Source organism: Corylus avellana, chromosome ca1, assembly GCF_901000735.1.
Source record: "Corylus avellana chromosome ca1, CavTom2PMs-1.0".
In the NCBI taxonomy this organism is placed as follows: domain Eukaryota; kingdom Viridiplantae; phylum Streptophyta; class Magnoliopsida; order Fagales; family Betulaceae; genus Corylus; species Corylus avellana.
In genome coordinates, this window is record NC_081541.1 from 2,984,141 (window position 1) to 3,003,686 (window position 19,546).

A 19,546-nucleotide genomic window follows, 5' to 3' on the forward strand; every position below is an offset into this window, starting at 1 on the left:
TCTCTCATTCTTGAAATGTGGATGCGTTGTGTATTTTGAGGTCTAGGGTTCGAGATCCGTGCGCGGGAAGACAAAGCACGCAGGCAGACGCAGAAGCAGTTTCACTTGGGACCATGGAAGAGCTAAGCGTACGGCAAGTGCTTTACGAGACGCGACATCACGCTTCGAGGCCGTACGCTCCCAATTACCCTCCTCAACAGGTTTTGTTCTTCGTTTTCCATTTTTTTTTCTTTGTCTTCGTATTTGAATGTACTTTTTATCTTATTTTTTATTTAAATTGTTTGATTTTTGTTTCTTTTTTAAATTTTACACTGAATTCAGGCAAATGATGGTGAGAGAGGGAGCTTCCTATCGTTGTTTTCGGTACAAGGTACGTCGATTTTTTGTTGTTGTTGCTGAGTTTTCTGTTAGTTAATTTTGGTTAAAATGTTTTACTGGTTACTCGTAGAGTGATAATACTTTATCGAGAATGTTTTACGAATTGGTCATTGATTATTATTTTTTTCTTTTCTTTATGTAATGCACATTGTTTACGTGCTTAATTGGTTGGAGGCATTGGCTTTCAGGGTTTTATAATGGATTATGATTTTTTTTAAATAATTTTTTACGGGGTTTTATCAAATTCGTTTCTGGATAGCTTATTAATTAAAATGAGAAATAGGCTCTAAGCGATAATATGTTATTTTGATTGTTAGGAATATTTGCAAGACTCTCTTAGGTACTTATAAGATTTATTTATTTATTTTTGAACTGTAAAGGTGTTGAATGAGTGGTTAGGAGTGAGCTAGAAGTGTCAAGAGTGTGAAGCTGTTTGCTTGTACTGAACTTCATTGCTTAATGGAATGATTTATTCATCCAAAAAAAAAGATTGTTAAAATTGGGTTTTTATATTGGCTATTGTTAAAAGGTTGTCTTGATTGATTATATAGCAAAACATATGGTTTGGAAGTAATGGGATGTTAGTAATACAAACATTTTAGTTATTTTCTAAGAGTTCAATGTGGATGGGTATCTGCCATCATCTGCTAGTTTTGGTTTATACCTTCCATATTTAACAGTAAATGTCGAGGTGGTACCATTATTGATTTGCTAATATTTTTGTAGAGAAGTGTTCTGTTCATGCTTTTGATGTTGTGATTTATCCTAGTTTATCGGAGGTAGTATTCATAAAGTGAAGTTGATTGTTCAGGTTGTGTCTTACAAGAAGAAGGACGTGCCTTGTTAAAGAATCATAATTACTATATAAAACAACAATGGTTTTTCTTTTTCATGATTTTTCAAATTTCACTCGGAAATTGGTAAAGTCTAGCAGTCTGTCAACTTTATGATTCTTTCCCTTAATACCTTGTAGGTGTAAGTCAACTCAAAGAGAAATGGAGTGATTACAAGCAACCGAAAAAATTGAAAAGATTGATATCCTTGTTTATCTCCCTGAGAGGCGAACGTGTGGCTGTCGCTGCTGGAAATCAGATAACAATTTTTCAGAAGGATGATGACTACATGGAGCCCTGTGGAACTTTTACTGGTAAGATCCATTTGTTGATTCATTTAGCTATGTTTGTGATATCTTGGTGTCAACTATCACATTGCATCATATGCTAAACGCTTTAAACTGACAAATTTGTTTCTATTTACTTTTTAGATCAACAATTTTTCAAATTCACTACAGTCACTAGCCTTGAAAATGGCAGTATCAGTGTAATATAAGTATAAGTTTTATATAAATACATGTTTATTTATATGTTTGTGGTGCCTATGTTGATTTAACTTAACTAAGAGATTTTGTTTTTGATAAGTAATGTTGTATATGACAAAAAGAGATTTTGAAGGCTTAATTCCTATTGATGTCAGCATGTAGGAGCATATGAAAATGTCAAGTAACGCATAATAACATATAATACAATGCTTATACTTTGCTGCATAGCTCTTTAACTATTTTATCGTGACTATTGAGGCATAACTCTCTGGTTCTTTTACAAATACAATGAAAACATAGACGTCTTACACGCTGCATGATGATATATAATCTTCTGTAAATATCTTAGTTTAATGGAGTAGCCCTGTCAGCCACCTAACGTTTGCATTGAAGCCTACTGTTTACCTTTTAGTCCTTTGATTCTAGATAAGGATAAAAAACCTCTGCAAGTAGAAGAGGGTGGGGGAGGAGTGGGGGAATTGATTGATCTTGATGGTATGATGTTAATACTATGAAATGCATTAGCTATATGAACTATACGCTTAATCTTTCTCAGGTTTGTATGTCACTGCATTTTTTCTCGCTGTTGTTTCTAATTTTGTTCCATGTATCAGCTGGAAGCCATGCTACATTCACCACGGGAACTTGGTCTGAGTGTCATGATGTTCTTGGAGTTGCTGATGATACTGGTACGCTATATTTTATCAAATTAAATGGGGAAGAGATAGCAAGAATTACAAGGAGACATTTGAAAATCTGTATGCCAATAGTGGGCCTGATTGCTGAGAATGATTCTGATGAACAGAGATCTTGCTTGTAAGTGTTTTTTTTTTTTTTCCTACAGCCTCTGCTTGAAATTTGACTAGAGAATTTTACAAAAAGCAGTTTCCTGTCAACATTGAGTTTAGGTTGGGGGTTATGGTTTTGTTGTTTGACCAGTCCTGAAGTTTAGGCAACTTGACATCTGTTTAAGTTAATGGAAATGTTTCCAGGTGCAGCTTCACTATTGTTACATCAGACGGTTCTTTTCAGCATATTGAGATTAGTCAGGAGCCAAGTGCCTCTATCTCCTCTGCACTCACCTCTGATAATGGCTTAACCCCGAAGAGGCAGTTTAATAACAATGTCTTCTGCTTTGATTACCATCCAGAACTTTCTTTGCTAGTTGTTGTTGATGGTTCTGACAGTATCTCATTAACCTCTGGTGGGAACTCCGGTATGTGTTTATGTACTATTTTTCCATTCAATTTTCCTACAGTGAAGATTTTGTGTATATGAGTCATCGTCTAACTCATATTGTTTCTTGTATCTTTGACATGCAACTATTAGATTGGAACCCTCACGCATGCACAAAAAGAAGAAAAAGTGTGTGTGTGTGTGTGTGGTTGGTGGTTGTTGAAGAACACCTACTATTTATCAAAAAAAGAAAGAAAAAGAGCAGCACCTACTAGTTCTGCATGGTAAAATGTCTAAGATGATAAGATGACAGTTGATCATTGCTTTAAATAGTGGGAAAAACCTTAAATCCTTTCATCCATTATGGTTCATCAGATTGTGCTGCCTTTGACATTCCATTCTTTAACATGTCCTCAATGTGTATGTCAGCCATATGAAAAAACCTAAGGATCCATGTTCTTGGTTTGGGGGTCATCATCAGGCAGAGTCTTATTCTGTCTAGTAAAAGTTGTTTAGATTCAATTATGAATTTTTATCACTTTCTAGAAACGTGGAAAACTATATTACAGATAAAGTTCATACATTAAGTATTTAATAATTGTTTTTGTAATATATTTTCCAGGATCCTGTAATATTTCTCTTTGGCGTAGAAGTAAAATTCAGGATATAGAGCAATTGTTCTCTACTCAGTTTGATGGCTTATATTCTAAACCAAAAGGTTATGTGGGTCAACTAGCATTTCCAAAGGTGGCAATCTCACCGCAAGTCAATTTTGTTGCTACACTAGATGTTAGAGGACGCTTGCACATTTTCAAGCTGGATAAAGAATGCTTTTCACTTTCAAGTTTTGCTTGCAGAGGGATATATGACTCACAAGTGACTGATAGTTTGTCAAATGGAGGTGGAAATTTTGTAAGCGATGTTGTGGACTTTACTTGGTGGTCTGACCATATCATTGCTTTTGCAAAAAGAAGTGGCATTGTCACCATGCTTGATATTCTAAGCGGTTCACACTTTCAGCAGGATGACACTGTATATTCCATGCTCATGTTAGAAAGGGTACAGAAGTTTCCAGGACACATTTTTCTTTTGGAGAGTACATTATCTGAAGAGAGATACAATGTATCAAATTCTGGGAAAACAAATGACTTGCATCGTGTGGAGCTGATTACTGAAGATAGATTTAATCAATTTGATATTTCTAGATTGCAATGGAGTTTGATATCATTTTCTGAGAGATCTGTCCCTGAAATGTACAATATTTTAATTAGCAAGCAAAAGTATCAGGCTGCCTTGGACTTTGCTGGTTGTCATGGGCTGGATAAAGATGAAGTTGTAAAGTCACAGTGGTTGCATTCTGGCCAAGGCATAAATGAAATAAATATGTTTTTGTCTAAAATTAAGGATCAAGTTTTTGTAGTTTCTGAATGTTTAGATAAAGTTGGGCCAACAGAAGATGCTGTAAGGGCTTTGCTTGCATATGGGTTGCGCCTAACTAACCAATATAGGTTTTCAGAAGCAGAAGATAATGAACGTAGTCAATTTTGGGATTCCCGCATGGCTAGACTTCAGTTACTGCAATTCAATGACAGGCTGGAAACATATCTTGGGATAAACATGGGCAGGTATTATGCTCTGCAGAATCTATGGTTATTGTTGTTTGCAGAAATAACATAATTTTTGAAGTATTAGAACCATATTCTATTAGGATAAAAAAGAAAAAAAGAGGAGAGAGAACAATTATTTAACCAAATATAGTGTCTATCGTAAATGTTTTTTTTTTTTTTTTGGTTTATTTCTTTTAATTGAAGTCTCACTTAACTTTATTATAGCATATTTAAGACAATACAATTGCCATGCAGTGTTATCGAAATGGTTGTTGTGATATATTTTGGTATCTATGTCTGAGCAAGATGTCTCCATAATCTGTGTGTATGCATGTATGTGCATAGAAAGGTTGCCTACTGATATGGGAGACAAGTATAATTTTTTTTTTGGTGATGAATAGGAGGCAGGATATATTTATTAGGCAATTTTCTTCATATAGTATTCCAACATCATTTTCATGAGCTAATCCTTGTTTGTGTTACTCATTCAACAATCTCATCAATCTGCAAGTTCTTTACCATAAGGATTTAATTCCTTTCGTACCTTTTGCAACATCTTAATATCTAGAGCAGTACAGCAGGATGTAAGCTCATATAAAAAAAAAATGAAAATATGGATTAGACATGATATCGGGCTCCTAGAGGCAAGAAATCGAAAATCACTTGCCAAAATTGATTGGATTTACTTTATATGACTATTGTGAAGAATTTCATTAATTTTATATTCTTTAATATCCCTGGAAAACCTTTTTTATGCTGCATAGAGATAAAAATGTAGATAATTTTTGCAATAATATTTAAGATTATCAGTGATAAATTGTTTTATGCTTTGATTTTTATTTATTTCTTCTGATTGTTTCTACTGACTCACAGTTTAATGACATAGTGTTGTGCAGGTTTTCTGTGCAGGAGTACAGAGAATTTCGTGTGATGCCTATTAATGAAGCTGGTGTTAGACTTGCTGAAAGTGGAAAAATTGGTGCCTTAAACCTCCTATTCAAGCGTCATCCTTATTCGCTGACTCCTTTCATGTTGGAGATTTTAGCTGCTATCCCTGAAACCATTCCTGTACAAACATATGGGCATCTTCTTCCCGGGAGGTTGCCTCCTACCAGTGTTGCTGTGAGGGAGGAAGATTGGGTTGAATGTGAGAAGATGGTGAGCTTTATAAACAAATTGCCCAAAAATCATGAGATTGGTATCCAGCTCAGAACGGAACCCATGGTCAAGCGATGCCTAGGATCTGTTTGGCCATCAACTGTTGAACTTTCGCGATGGTATAAGAATAGAGCTAGAGATATTGATAGTTTTACTGGTCAGCTAGATAATAGCCTCTGCTTGCTTGACTTTGCTCATAACAAAGGTATTTGTGAGTTGCAGCAGTTCCTTGATGATGTCTCATACTTGCACCAACTTATCTATTCGGATGACAGTGATGGCGAATTGAGTATCAGTATGAGTCTTGTGGACTGGGAACAATTATCTGACTATGATAAATTCAGGATGATGCTTAAAGGAGTTAAAGAACAAAATGTGGTTAAACGATTACGTGATAAAGCAATTCCATTCATGCAGAGTAGATTTAAGAATGCGGCCTCAGTTTCTCTAGGTCAGGTTCCAGATAACCATCTTTCTGCAGATGAGAATAACAATGAGTCATTTCTGGTTAGATGGATGAAGGAAATTGCTTTGGAGAAGAAATTGGACACATGCTTGATTGTAATTGAGGAGGGTTGCAGAGACATGGTAGTTGAGGAAGGGTGGGGAGAGTTCCAGAGTAATGGTTTTTTCAGGGATGAGGTTGAAGCTGTGGATTGTGCCCTGCAGTGCATATATATGTCCACAGAAACAGATAGGTGGAGTACCATGGCTGCCATATTTTCAAAGCTTCCACAAATACAAGGTGATTTATGCTTTATAAGCTTGAAAATTCTCATCTTGGTAAATGAGATCTTAATATTTGTCAGATTTTCTAATGGGCATGGTTAATTATCATATTCCACAGAGGCCTAAGCTTATTTGACTTGGAATTGAGTTATGGATATCTTTTTGGTTATCTCTATTTGATATCTAACTATGATTTTACTCTCTCACAACCAACGATTCTGCCTTTTTTTATTTGGTTGTTGAGCCCACTTTACTTGTGAACCCTGATCTTTCCATTTTTTACCCATTTCTTAGGGGGAGTCTCCCAACTATATTTGAAAATGAATTGGTTATCCATTAAGACAAAGAAAGCTTTCTTGTAGTTCTGCCTTTTGCTCTAAAAATTCAGAAAGACTTGTCGGAAATCGCTGGTTGGGTTGGTCCAACCAAGAAAGGCATAACAGAAATAATTGAATCTCCTCCATGTTGAATAGCTTAGGAGTAATTCAACATACTTTAATAGCTTAGGAGCAATTCAACATACTTTAATAGCTTTAGGAGCAATTCAACATACTTTAATAGCTTAGGAGCAATTCAACATACTTTAATAGCTTAGGAGCAATTCAACATACTTTGCTTAAGGGTGACTTAACATTTGATGGAGCAGGTCTGTGAGAGAGAGAGTTGCTGTCTTCTAAAATAGATACCTATGCATCAACTGGTATAAGAAAGGGTTTAGAGTTTGTATGTTGGATAGGTTTTGAAACGATTAAATCTTGAAGGCTATAGAAGCTGAAAACTGCGAATTCTGCTTGCTGGATGACAAGAATCAAGATCGTTCTTTTGAGGCTGATGGCTGAAAGTTGTTGGTAATTTTGGGGTTTTAGAGTTTCAAAATGTATAGGAGGGATGTGAATTGGGATTGTAAAGAGAGAAGTTTGTGGTTGTTCGAAGTAACAGCATGCAGTAGACAAACATGTCTCAATACTCAAAACACCTGATGTTACTATAGTCAAAGTCAAATGCCTCTAGTCCATTGAAGCATATTTGTAAGACCTTTTGACCTTCTTAATCTATTAGGATTAGGTCTCCTTATTGGACTGGTAAACCAAAGACCTAATAAAACCCTATAAAATAGTTTTAATAGTATTTGAATTTAGAATACTTACAGACCAAACGCAGTTATGAAATTCGTGATCTTCCTCTGTGCAAAAAAAAAAAATCTACAACTCTTAAAGTAATTACCCAAATTAAATACTAAATTAACCCTAGACTCTTAATCACTTGGCCTTCAAGAACAATATAAGACTCATCTCAATCTAATGTTGCACTTGATCCCCACACATGGAAGCTTTGAGTTTCCAAAATTGAAAATTACTCTGACAGCAATTTGACCATTGTTCCAAGGCTGCATCCTTGAAAACCAAGCATTACTACTTTGACTTTGTCGATATGTCTTTTTGGCAGTATGTTTTTTGTTTTTTTTCCTATGGACTAATTAACTTTAAATTTCACTCAAAACATGTGCACTTAAAATCAATTTTGATTATGCAGATGCATATAATCATATCATTTTTGGGTAACTCTATTTCCACAACTACTTTTGCTTGATTTACTGCATCCAAACAAAATTTTTTCACTTCTCTTGCTGATTTTGGCTTTAAAATTGAGTTTATTCACGGTGAGCATTTCATTAGAAACTACTTATATATATATATAAAATTTCATTAGAAACTACTTATAAAAAAAAGCATTTCATTAGAAACTCAAAAACTGACAATGTTATTGTAATGCACTGGCAGATTGAATTATGTGTGCAATGCTTCAATGTTTGAATGAGCTTGTCATCTTTCTGTACTTTGTTTGAGTGTCTGCTCACATGTGTGTTGTTAAGTTGGGATGAGCCATGTAGTAGGAGTCCAGTAGTCCATAATTGTGATGCAGTGTGCACCCAATTTTGTGTGTTCTAGAAAGCATGGCATGCAAGATATGTGTTTCTTATAACATCTTATCCCCCACCATAGGTCTTATATATATATATATATATATATATATAAAATTTTCTTTATTTATTTATTTATTTTTATGTATATTGAGATTTGTTTGAAAAGCTAGATAAAGAATTAGCAAAGTTATAACTATTAATATTCCATCCTTTCATTGACATCTTAAATTGAAATAATTGAGGGGTAATCAAGATAATCTGGTGGTAGATGCCAAATAGGAATCTTGGCTTCCTTAGTGGAATAGATATCTGTAATTGCAAGACTAAAATATACTTTCCTGCGCTGGTGTTTTTCACATTGTGCATTTTTGTTGGTGAGATTATTATGGTCATCTTACTGGAATTTTTTTTCTTGAGAATAATTGAAATATTTTGCCTGTGCAGATACCGGAACACGTGTTGAGGGCCTTAAGAGAAGACTCAAACTGGCAGAAGGCCATGTTGAAGCAGGGAGGCTTTTGGGGTTTTACCAGGTTTGTATTCTTTATTGCACAGAGAATGCTTTTGTGCTTTGATGACCTATCATGGGCATTAAACAGTTTGAGCTCTCCTAGGAACAAAAATAATGGAAGAAAAATGAAAGATAGAAATTAAGTTTCTGGAGGCCCCACCCCTTTCTTCTTGGTGGCCAAGGTTGGCAACTTGCTGTTTTGTTTACTAGGAAATATGTGGAAGCACTATGGATTATGAAATTTTTGGCCTTAATGAGCATAAGATTAAGATATGGAATTCTAGATTTTTTTCCAAAAGGAAGATTAAACTGATGATATTGACAGTAGATTGCTTCATTCCTTTTTCTTAATTTTTTTGCATTTAATTGATTGTGAGAGGTAAACTTAGATTTTAATGGTACATGTTTGTATTCAGGTCCCGAAGCCAATGAATTTTTTCCTGGAGGCTCATTCAGATGGAAAAGGTGTAAAACAGATTCTTCGCCTGATACTTTCGAAATTTGTTCGTCGACAGCCTGGTCGTTCTGATAATGATTGGGCAAACATGTGGCGTGATATGCAGTGTTTGAGAGAGAAGGCATTTCCTTTTCTGGACCTAGAGTATATGTTGATGGAATTCTGCAGAGGACTGCTGAAAGCTGGAAAATTTTCTCTTGCAAGGAATTATTTAAAAGGTACAAGTTCAGTTGCTTTGTCATCGGAGAAGGCAGAAAACCTTGTCATTCAAGCTGCAAGGGAATATTTTTTCTCAGCTTCAAGTCTTACTTGTCCTGAAGTAAGTATATGGAAAGCTTATGTTCTTTGATCAATTAAGAGTGAAGTAAGCATGTGGAAAGGTTTTGTTCTCTGATCAATTAAGATATCTAGGAGTGGATTAATTCATTCAAGATTCTTACTATACCCTATTAATGGCTAGCTACTTGATGTTCGTCCCTCCTTATGGCCCTTGTACGTTACAAAATGCATTGATCAGGTGACATCAAACATGATGTGAACTATTTGACATAATGTCAACAGTGAGGCGCAATGTTGATTTTATAATAACTTACACGTTCAAAAACATTTTTTGTTAGATGTCTAACACAAGCAGCATTAACATAGACAGGCATGAGAACTTGCTGCATATTATGTGGGGATCGAGAATTAGTAACTCAAGCTAATGTTATGAAATAACTTATCTTTTTTTGTTTTGTTACTACTACCACCCAAGGCAAGGGTGGGCAGTCTCCTTGCCAAACATTTGCCATCAACTACTCTAGTCCAGATTGGCTGGCAAATATGCTGCAATAAGCTTAAGGGTCCAGGTGGGCAGTGTAAACTAATATTTGAACCAACAATGTTTATAATCTCTTGATTTTTATATATAAATTTTGTTGTTTCAGTATATTTCTCTTTCTTATGTGATATTTTTTTTTGGTAAGAAATGAAAAACTTTATTGAAAGCATATACACAGGGAGCTCCCACAAGCCTGAAACCCAAAAAACAGCAAAAACACCCTCAACCCAACCCACCCAAAGAGCCCACAACCCCAACACCCACAAGACAACAAAGCCTAAAGCCCTCAAACACTAACAAGCGTGAGCCTTGCCTTTCGCATGCCTAGATGATGATCCCTTCGCATGAAATAATTAGATCATACGGTGACTATGTAATGATTTTGCTTTTTATTAACACACTCAAAGCCGAACTCGAGAACTTATAGTTGCTTCTCAACCAGAATGAACAAGGCCTTAATGCCTAGAATGGGTTGGCTGGCTATCTAAGAGTTTGCCATTAATATTAATTTGCGTATAATGCTTGATTATGTCCAAGTTCATTGTGGAAAACAGATTCTGTAATATTTGTATTTAAATCCATTGATTGCATTGTTGAAACTTGTTTCAGATCTGGAAGGCTAGGGAATGTCTGAATTTATATCCAAGCAGCGGAAATGTTAAAACAGAGGCTGATATTATTGATGCACTTACAGTTAAACTTCCAAACCTTGGAGTTACTCTTCTACCCGTGCAATTCAGGCAAATAAAAGACCCCTTGGAGATTATTAAAATGGCAATCACAAGTCAAACTGGTGCTTATTTACATGTTGACGAACTCATTGAGGTTGCCAAACTTCTTCGATTAAACTCTCCAGAAGACATATCAGCCGTTGAGGAAGCAATTGCTAGAGAAGCTGCAGTTGCAGGTGATCTTCAATTAGCGTTTGATCTCTGCCTTGTTTTGGCTAAAAAACGACATGGTCTCATTTGGGACTTATGTGCTGCAATAGCGAGGGGTCCGGCCCTTGAAAACATGGATATAAGTTCTCGAAAGCAGCTACTAGGTTTTGCTTTGAGCCATTGTGATGTGGACTCCATAGGTGAATTGCTCCATGCATGGAAAGATCTAGATATGCAAGGCCAATGTGAGACGTTAATGATGTTGACAGGGACAAATTCTCCTAGTTTTTCAGTTCAAGGTTCCTCAATTACTTCACTTCCAGTCCATAATATTCAAGATATTAATCACTTGAAAGATTGCTTTGAACTGGTTCAAGGGATTGGTGGTGATGATCGAGAAGTTCAATTTGACAGCATAAAAAATGTAGTATCTGCTGTTGCTAAAAGCCTGCCCATTGAGAATGGGAACAAGTGGGAATCTGGTCTGAGAGAAAATGGGAAATTTTTGTCTTTTGCTGCTTTACAGCTTCCATGGTTGCTTGAATTGAGTAGGAAAGCAGAATATGGTAAGAAATTGATTTCTGGCTTAATTCCTGGAAAGCAGTATGTTAGTATAAGAACACAGGCTGTGGTGACTATTCTGTCCTGGTTGGCGAGGAATGGATTTGCCCCTAGAGATAATGTGATTGCCTCTCTGGCAAAATCAATTATTGAAACTCCTGCTACTGAAGAGGAAGACATTGTGGGATGCTCTTTTCTCTTGAATCTTGTGGATGCATTTACTGGGGTTGAAGTTATAGAAGAGCAGTTGAGAACAAGGGAGGATTACCAAGAAATTTGTAGCCTCATGAACGTGGGAATGATGTATAGTTTATTACACAACTCTGGGCTCGAGTGTGTGGGGCCTGCAAAGAGGAGGGAGCTGCTACTGAGGAAATTTAAAGAAAAGCACACACCACCTAGTTCTGGTATTGGCAAACTTGGTTATTTGACTCCTAAACTGCATAGAATGCTGTTCTATTTATAATGTCATTTAAAATAAGAACTGCAAAAAATGTTTTTTCTTCTCTTTCAATTTTTTAGGGGTCAACTTCGTTTCTGTGTAATGAGGCTATTCCCTTGTTCTTGTTTTATTTTCTTACTTTCAGAAGAAATAGAAAAGATTGATAAAGTACAGTCCACATTTTGGAGAGAATGGAAACTGAAATTAGAAGAAGAAAAGCGTGTAGCAGACCATTCTAGAGCACTAGAGAAAATAATTCCTGGGGTTGAAACTGAACGGTTTTTGTCTGGGGACATCAAATACATTGAGGGTGTCATTGTCTCCCTAATTGAATCAGTAAAGTTGGTGAAGAAGAGCATTTTAAGTGGCGTATTGAAAATAGCTGATACCTATGGCTTGAATCGTACTGAGGTATGTGGATGTGCGTGCATTTCTCTTAAAAGCAGTAATATAGAAGGCAAATGTATGCCCACTGGACCTATTAGAATCTAATGTCTACCTCTTTTTCCTTGCAGGTGCTACTGCGGTGCCTAAGTTCTCTCCTTGTTTCTGAGGTTTGGACAAATGATGATATTATGGCTGAAATTGCAGCATTCAAGGGAGAACTTATTGATCATGCTGTAGAAACTATCAAAACTATTTCCTTGATTGTGTACCCTGCAGTTGATGGGTGTAACAAGTTGAGGCTTGCTTATGTGTACAGCCTGCTCTCTGACTGCTACTTGCAGCTGGAAGAAACCAAAGGTTCATTGTCGATGATACAAGCAGACCAAACAAATATTTCTAGTCTTGGGCTTGCTCATTTCTACAGGCTAATTGAGCAAGAATGCAGAAGAGTTTCATTTATTAAGAACTTGAACTTTAAAAATATTGCTGGATTAGGTGGTTTGAACTTGGAGTGCTTCAGCACTGAAGTTTACACACACATTGATGAAAGTAGCTTGGAAGCTCTGGCAAAAATGGTTGAGACCCTTGCCAGTATCTATACTGATCCAGTGCCTGAGGGTCTCATATCGTGGCAGGATGTCTACAAACATCATGTCTTGAGTTTGTTGACAGCCTTGGAAACTAGAGCTACAGCTGATTCTAAAATTAATGGCCTTGAAACCGTTCAGGGCTTCGTAAGTCAACTTGAGCAGAGCTATGATTTCTGCAGAATATATATCAAACTACTTGCTCCTTCTGATGCTTTGGACATTATGAAATGGTACTTCAGAGTAATCATCCCGATTTATGGTTCTTATGGGAATCTGCGAGATAACTCAGAATGGCAGAACTGCCTCATCATCCTTTTGAACTTTTGGATTAGATTGGCTGATGGAATGAAGGATATTGTAGCCCATGAGAGTTTGGGAGGAAATCTAATGTTCAATCCAGAATGCATAATGAGTTGTCTAAGGGTTTTTATGAGGTTGGTGATGGAGGACATTGTATCACCGAAACAGGGTTGGGGGACCATTATCAGCTATGTCAAATACGGTTTAATTGGTGATTTTGATGTTGATATTTTCACGTTCTGCAGAGCCATGGTTTTCTCTGGCTGTGGATTTGGAGCCATTGCAGAAGTGTTTTCTGTATTCATATCACTGCTGCCAAGTGGTTCCGCAGCAGCCAGTGACACTGAATGTCACGATCTTCCCTGTCTGTATTTAAATATCTTGGAACCCATCTTACAAGATTTGGTCAATGAATCCTATGAACATCAGATTTTGTTTCATCTATTATCTTCTCTGAGTAAACTAGAAGCTAATTTGGAGGACTTGAAGAGGGCCAGGTGTGCAGTCTGGGAAAGGATGGCCAAGTTTTCTGATAATCTGCAGCTGCCAAGTTCGGTTCGTGTTTATGCTCTAGAGCTTATGCAATTCATCACGGGCGGAAATATCAAGGGTTTCTCTCCTGAGATACAATCTAATGTTCTACCGTGGGAAGGGTGGGATGAGTTGCAATTTACATTTAAAAATAGTGAGACTACTACTAATCTGGGGTTGCCAGATCATAAGGATACTTCTAGCAGGTTTACAAGTACTTTGGTTGCCCTCAAATCATCTCAGCTTGCAGCAACCATCTCTCCTAGCATAGAAATTACCCCTGATGATCTCATGAATATGGAGACTACAGTTTCTTGCTTCTTAAATCTGTGTGGAGCTGCTACTACAGATTCCCATGTTGATGCTTTACTTTCCATTTTGGGGGAGTGGGAGGGGCTTTTCATCATTGGTAAAGATGAGGAAGCCTCTGCAGAAGCCTCTGATGCAGGAAATGACTGGAGCGGTGATAATTGGGATGAGGGATGGGAAAGCTTTCAAGAGGTAGAACCTCTTGAGAAGGAAGTGATAAAGAACCCCTCTATTCACCCTTTACATGCCTGTTGGATGGAGGCTTTCAAGAAACTTATAATGCTGTCCCGGCTACGAGATCTGCTAACTCTGATTGACCAGTCCTTATCAAAATCTAATGGATTATTTCTTGATGAAGACGATGCCAGGAGCTTGTGCCAGACCCTACTCGGAATAGATTGTTTTGCGGCTTTAAAGATGGTGCTGTTATTGCCTTATGAAGCATTATGGTCACCGTGCTTGGATGAAGTTGAGGACAAACTGAAACAGGGAGGCATCTCAGACACAATTGGCAGAGATCATGAACTTTTGATGCTTGTGTTATCTTCAGGGATCACATCAACTATCATCACCAAATCTTCCTATGGTACCATTTTCTCATATCTGTGCTATATGGTTGGAAATTTATCTCGCCATTGTCAAGAAGCTCAGTTGCCAAGGTTTGCACGGAAAGGATCAAACATCTCATTCCTCTTCAGAAAAATTATCTTCCCTGCATTCATATCAGAGCTTGTGAAGACGAGGCAGCAAATTCTAGCGGGGTTTCTTGTTACAAAATTTATGCACACAAATGCCTCACTCAGTTTCATCAACATAGCGGAGAGCAGTCTTGGTAGATATTTGGAGAGGCAGCTCAATGTATTAGAGCGTGAAAAGTTTGCTCTTGAGGAGACATCTGAAACATTAAGGAATACCGTTTGCAGTTTGAGAGGCAAGTTGGGAAATCTGATCCAATCTGCGTTGCCGTCGCTTTCTAGTAATGTTGGATGAGGATGTTTGAATTTTTTTTTTTTTACAGCGATGCAATTTAATTAGGAGTAGTTGTTGTATAAACTGTTATTTAATTACTTTTTGTTTAGTTGTGGAAAGAGGGAGACAGAATTGTATAGGGAGTACTCTTGATTTTTGATTTTACAGAAATATGTTTAACGTGGGTCAAAGCAACCCATATGGAAATCGATGTGCAGTTTTATTGCTTTGTAAGATCATTCCCAATGGAAGAGCTAAATGTTACTTTTATTCAAAATGGCTCTTCAAATGTTTAAAAAACTCCCTACATTAGATTAGCCAAAAGAAAATGTAAAATAGATATTTGATTAGAAGAGCTAAAAAAAAAGTTAAATGTAGCAGCACTTTTCAAGGAAGCTATTTTATTTTTGATTGTTTCTCACATATTCTCTTTTTCTTAAATATTTTCCTACTTTTTCTCTGCATGTTCTCTTTTTCCCATTTTTTCTCTCACATGTTCTCTTTTTTTCAAAACTTTTCTTACTTTTAATAATATTTTAATAGAATAAAAAGAAATATAGCTAATCGGATGTAGAGAGATTTAAAAATGGCTTAGCTAAACTAGATAAAAGTGAATTTTTAGAAGCTATTTTATATAAAAATATGACTCTTCTATTGAGAATGCTCTAAAGTGTTGAAGTATAGGTTATCTAGCAGAGATAATGGAAAATTTATGTGGACTTTACCAACTTACCTGAATGATTTCCTAGGCTTTGTGCAAATACTGAAACAGTGATGGGCTGGTTCTAAGGCCATGAAATAGTTAGTCAATCACAGGCCATTATGTACCTGTGTATTAATTTTGGTGGATTTTGACATGGGCTGAATTTAGATTTGAATTGGGTGCTGTGACAATTACAATTGAGGTGGTCGTCCCCCCTCCTAGAGCACTTGGAGGGTGGTCAGACCACTCCTTGAGGGCTTAGGGAGTGCCTGACCATCCCTTCCCTTCAAAGGTTGAAGAAGTGTTAGGTCTGCCTCAACAAAGCCTTAGTCAACCACAAGTGAGGAGGTGGTCAGCCACCCTCTCAAAGGGGGTGACTGACCACCTCAATGAGTGGCTCAATCATTCTTTTACTTTGTCTTCTGTAAGAATTTTTGGAATTGCATGGAACCTAATTCTATTTAGATTTGTTTTACCCACCTAAACCACTAAACCAGCTCCAAATTCATCACATTTTCATATTTGTTCAACTTTAGACACGTCGTTGGTTTTAACTGTAGCTGGACATTCCAATAAGTAATAACCGAAGCAGTAAAGGTACGGTAGTTAGACGCGTGGGCTTCAGTTCCCAGAGCAATTGGATATGTAGCGACTATACAACTTTTGCTTACTCGAGCGAAATTCATTTCGAAAATAACTAGATTTCAATCAACAAAGAAAGTGAACAAAAACTGTTCTTACAAAGAAGCGCTCTCTGTGTCTCTCTCTCTCTGATCACAACGCACACGCACACGCGCGCGCGATCCGACTTTTCCGAAAAGATGCATTGAATTGAAGTGAGGTTTGAACAAAATATGGAGAGTTTGCCTGTGGAAATCTGGCTTAAGATTTTCTGTTTCTTGGATTACCAGAACCTTGCAATTGCACACCAAGGTTGGTAACTTTTAAAGTTCCCTATCTCAGCTCTAATTTTCTTTATTTCCAACCAAGGTTTTGGTTTCTGTTTTTCCCTTTTTGCTGCTGAATTCTGAATTTTGGATTAAGATCTGAACTGGGTTCTTGAGAATTCAGCTCGAGCTATGCTTTTTTCCTCTTTTTCAAACTGAAACGTTATGTTTTGTCTGTGGGATTATTGATTCGTTATAAGATCTGCAGTGGGTTTGTTGAATTCACCTTTTGAGTTCTTATTTTCATAATATTTGTTCTTTTCTTTTTATCATGGGAATTGCTAATTGTCAACGAGGTGTGTGATAATATCATCTACCACCCTTTCGATTATATGCTCAGTGTGGATCAGTCTCAGAGCTTTTGCTTGTTAGTTGTGTTATTGATACTATGGTCATGGCTGATTGACCTTTTGCAGTTCTCATTTATGATGCCTGGGGCTCAATACCGAATTGGCAAAAGAAAAACTGAAACCTGGTTGTAATGTCAGATCGCAGATAGAGGAATTTGGCTAGTTCCAGTTACAGCTTTTCAGTTGCCATAAAGGACTGTTTTTGAATTGAAGTAAAAAAAAAAAAAAAAACTGTTCCTTTATTTTCCAAAAAAAAAAAAATGAAAAAGAAAAGAGAACCTTGTTAGATACTTCAATTATAATGTTTTGAGCCCAAATTTGAACAGTTTGAAAATAGTAACAGCTTCTGTTTTTCCAACTATGACATTGTTTAACCTTTAATCCATTATGTTTAGAAAGAGTAATGCTAGAAACTACATTTTTATCCTCCAATTATCCAACAATGCTGACGTTACAGTGCTAACCAACCCTCGGATCAATCATTGTTTTATAAAAAATAAAAAAAATAAGGGTTGGTTAGAATTGCCACATCAACATTGTAGGATGGATAGTTGTGAGATAAAAATATTGTATATAACATTACTCTTCTTATAGTAATAGTGTTGGACACTAAGCATGTAATTATTATTGTGTTGTAAACTAGACAACTATTTAGGTTAGGAGAACAACCATGTAAATCCCTTGACATGTCATATTGCTCTGATTCTATGGTACATTAACATTAGGCACTGCCTGACATTTTGTTCTTTGAACAAAGAAAATTTATTTAGTAACTGCATGGTGTGTGAGATGAGGCTAAACCTAATATAATAGTTGCAGGATTTTGATGGCATCATTATTGTATAAAGGATAATATATTACAAACGGTTTGGTATTAGATCAGATTTTTCTATAATTAGTTTCTCAGTCCTCCATGGTCCCTTTAATTGGTAATGGTGAACAAAATTGCAAGAATTGATTTACACGGATGTCTAAGTGCTTAGCTTAATATCATACAAATCACCCAATGCAGAATGCTTGATTACTCCCCTGAGATGAAGTAGAAGCATGAAAAAAAAAAAAAAAAAAGTGGTTAAAAGTGATTTAACAGATCAAGTTTATAGCTGTTGCCGGCTTTTGCTGCTCTTTTGCTTTTTCCCTTGATTCACAGCTTGAGTTACTATGTTTAATATGTTATGAAATGGGAATTTTCTGTTCTAAAGTTTGCAGGAAGTGGAAGGGCGTGGCCTCCGACAACAATCTATGGTCTAACCTATTCAAGGAAAGATGGGGAGAAGATCACGCCATGTTCTACGCCCCTGTTGGTTCAAAATCATGGAAAGATGTGTATGAGGTTCAAGATCGTTGTCATAGAGTTGGATTGTAAGTTATTAGCCCTCCTGGTTAATACGATTAATTTCTTGCAAATTCATCATCTTCACCCCTCATCCCTCTAAATCCCCCCCTCCCTTCTCTTTGCCATATGCACGGTGCACTCCAGCTTTCTTACCCTCCACTTTCTCACATGCCCACGTGCATTGGAAGGTTACACTCGATGTTACTGTGTTTGCATTGCCTGTAACTCAGAAGAGCTTCAAAAGTTGAAGTTCTAGAAAACAGACTATAAGTCTTGATACTTGGACAGGATTGTGTTCAGTATAGTAGAATTGACTAGAAGAGTAAACTATAGCCCTTGTTCATTCTAAAAGTCGTTTAAAGGCCGAGGTTCTATTGTACTTTGCATGATTATAAAGTGTCGATCATTTGTCAAATTCTTATCGATTAAAGTGCTCATGTTCTTAGTACGTCTTCAAAGGTAGGTAGATCATGCAAAAGCTCTAACCAGCAACTGTACATTGGTTGTGCTATAAGCAGATTCATTTAAAACGCAAAGCAAGCATCAAAATACTTAACAAAAAATAAAAAAAGCAAGCATCAAAATAGTTTGATCTTTTTTCGTGTTTTGTGCATATCTTCTTTGACACGATCTCAAGATTTGGTTAGATTGAGATTTGAGCATGTCTGACTTAAGAAAGTGCTTGTTTATGTTACCAGGGGCCTGAAGATAATAAGAGAAGGTGGTGACTATTATCTTGTTCACCAAGGTGAAATTCAACGCTATCTGGGTTCAAGGAGTCAAAGGAAAGGGACAAGTAGTTGTACTCTGAATACAAAAAGAGAGTTCAATGATGAAGAATCACAAGAAGAGGAATCCCGTAGAGGGATTTTAGACAAAATTCTTTTCTTCATTGGGGATTTGGAGGTTGCCTCCACAGATGCAAAACGTTGCCGGGAGCTATAAATGGATTTCAAGGCATCAACTCAGAACACTGTAAAATTTCTGTATGTATATATGTGTTGCTCTGGAACATAGTCATTGTGGTTTGAATAATAATAGGTTTGGAGGTAATGGAGGGTTCATATTTTATTCATTTTCACATTACATCTTATATGCGAAGGTCTGATATACATCCCTTTCTTTTTCTGTCTAATCATATACATATATTGTGAAATGCAAC

At 36.6% G+C, this 19,546-nt stretch overlaps 2 protein-coding genes across 3 annotated transcripts; both read left to right on the forward strand.

Annotated features, from left to right (window-relative positions):
• LOC132176371 (MAG2-interacting protein 2) lies at nt 1-15,282 on the forward strand. 2 transcript variants are annotated; one of them, XM_059588563.1, is made up of 12 exons: nt 1-200; nt 322-370; nt 1,352-1,525; nt 2,311-2,512; nt 2,689-2,912; nt 3,495-4,497; nt 5,376-6,382; nt 8,735-8,823; nt 9,218-9,577; nt 10,688-11,927; nt 12,108-12,373; nt 12,478-15,282. In XM_059588563.1, the coding sequence occupies exons 1-12, from the start codon at nt 114-116 to the stop codon at nt 15,067-15,069; spliced, it is 7,293 nt and encodes a 2,430-aa protein (XP_059444546.1). In that variant the 5' UTR covers nt 1-113; the 3' UTR covers nt 15,070-15,282. The 2 variants fall into 2 exon arrangements, with proteins under 2 accessions (XP_059444546.1, XP_059444553.1); XM_059588570.1 differs by having other exon boundaries at nt 12,111-12,373.
• A 1,172-nt stretch (nt 15,283-16,454) lies between these two features.
• On the forward strand, nt 16,455-19,465 carry LOC132162294 (uncharacterized). Its single transcript, XM_059572548.1, has 3 exons — nt 16,455-16,684; nt 18,251-18,410; nt 19,083-19,465. Exons 1-3 carry the CDS (start codon nt 16,606-16,608, stop codon nt 19,327-19,329), a joined length of 486 nt encoding a protein of 161 aa, XP_059428531.1. The 5' UTR covers nt 16,455-16,605; the 3' UTR covers nt 19,330-19,465.
• The last annotated feature ends 81 nt before the right edge of the window (nt 19,466-19,546 follow it).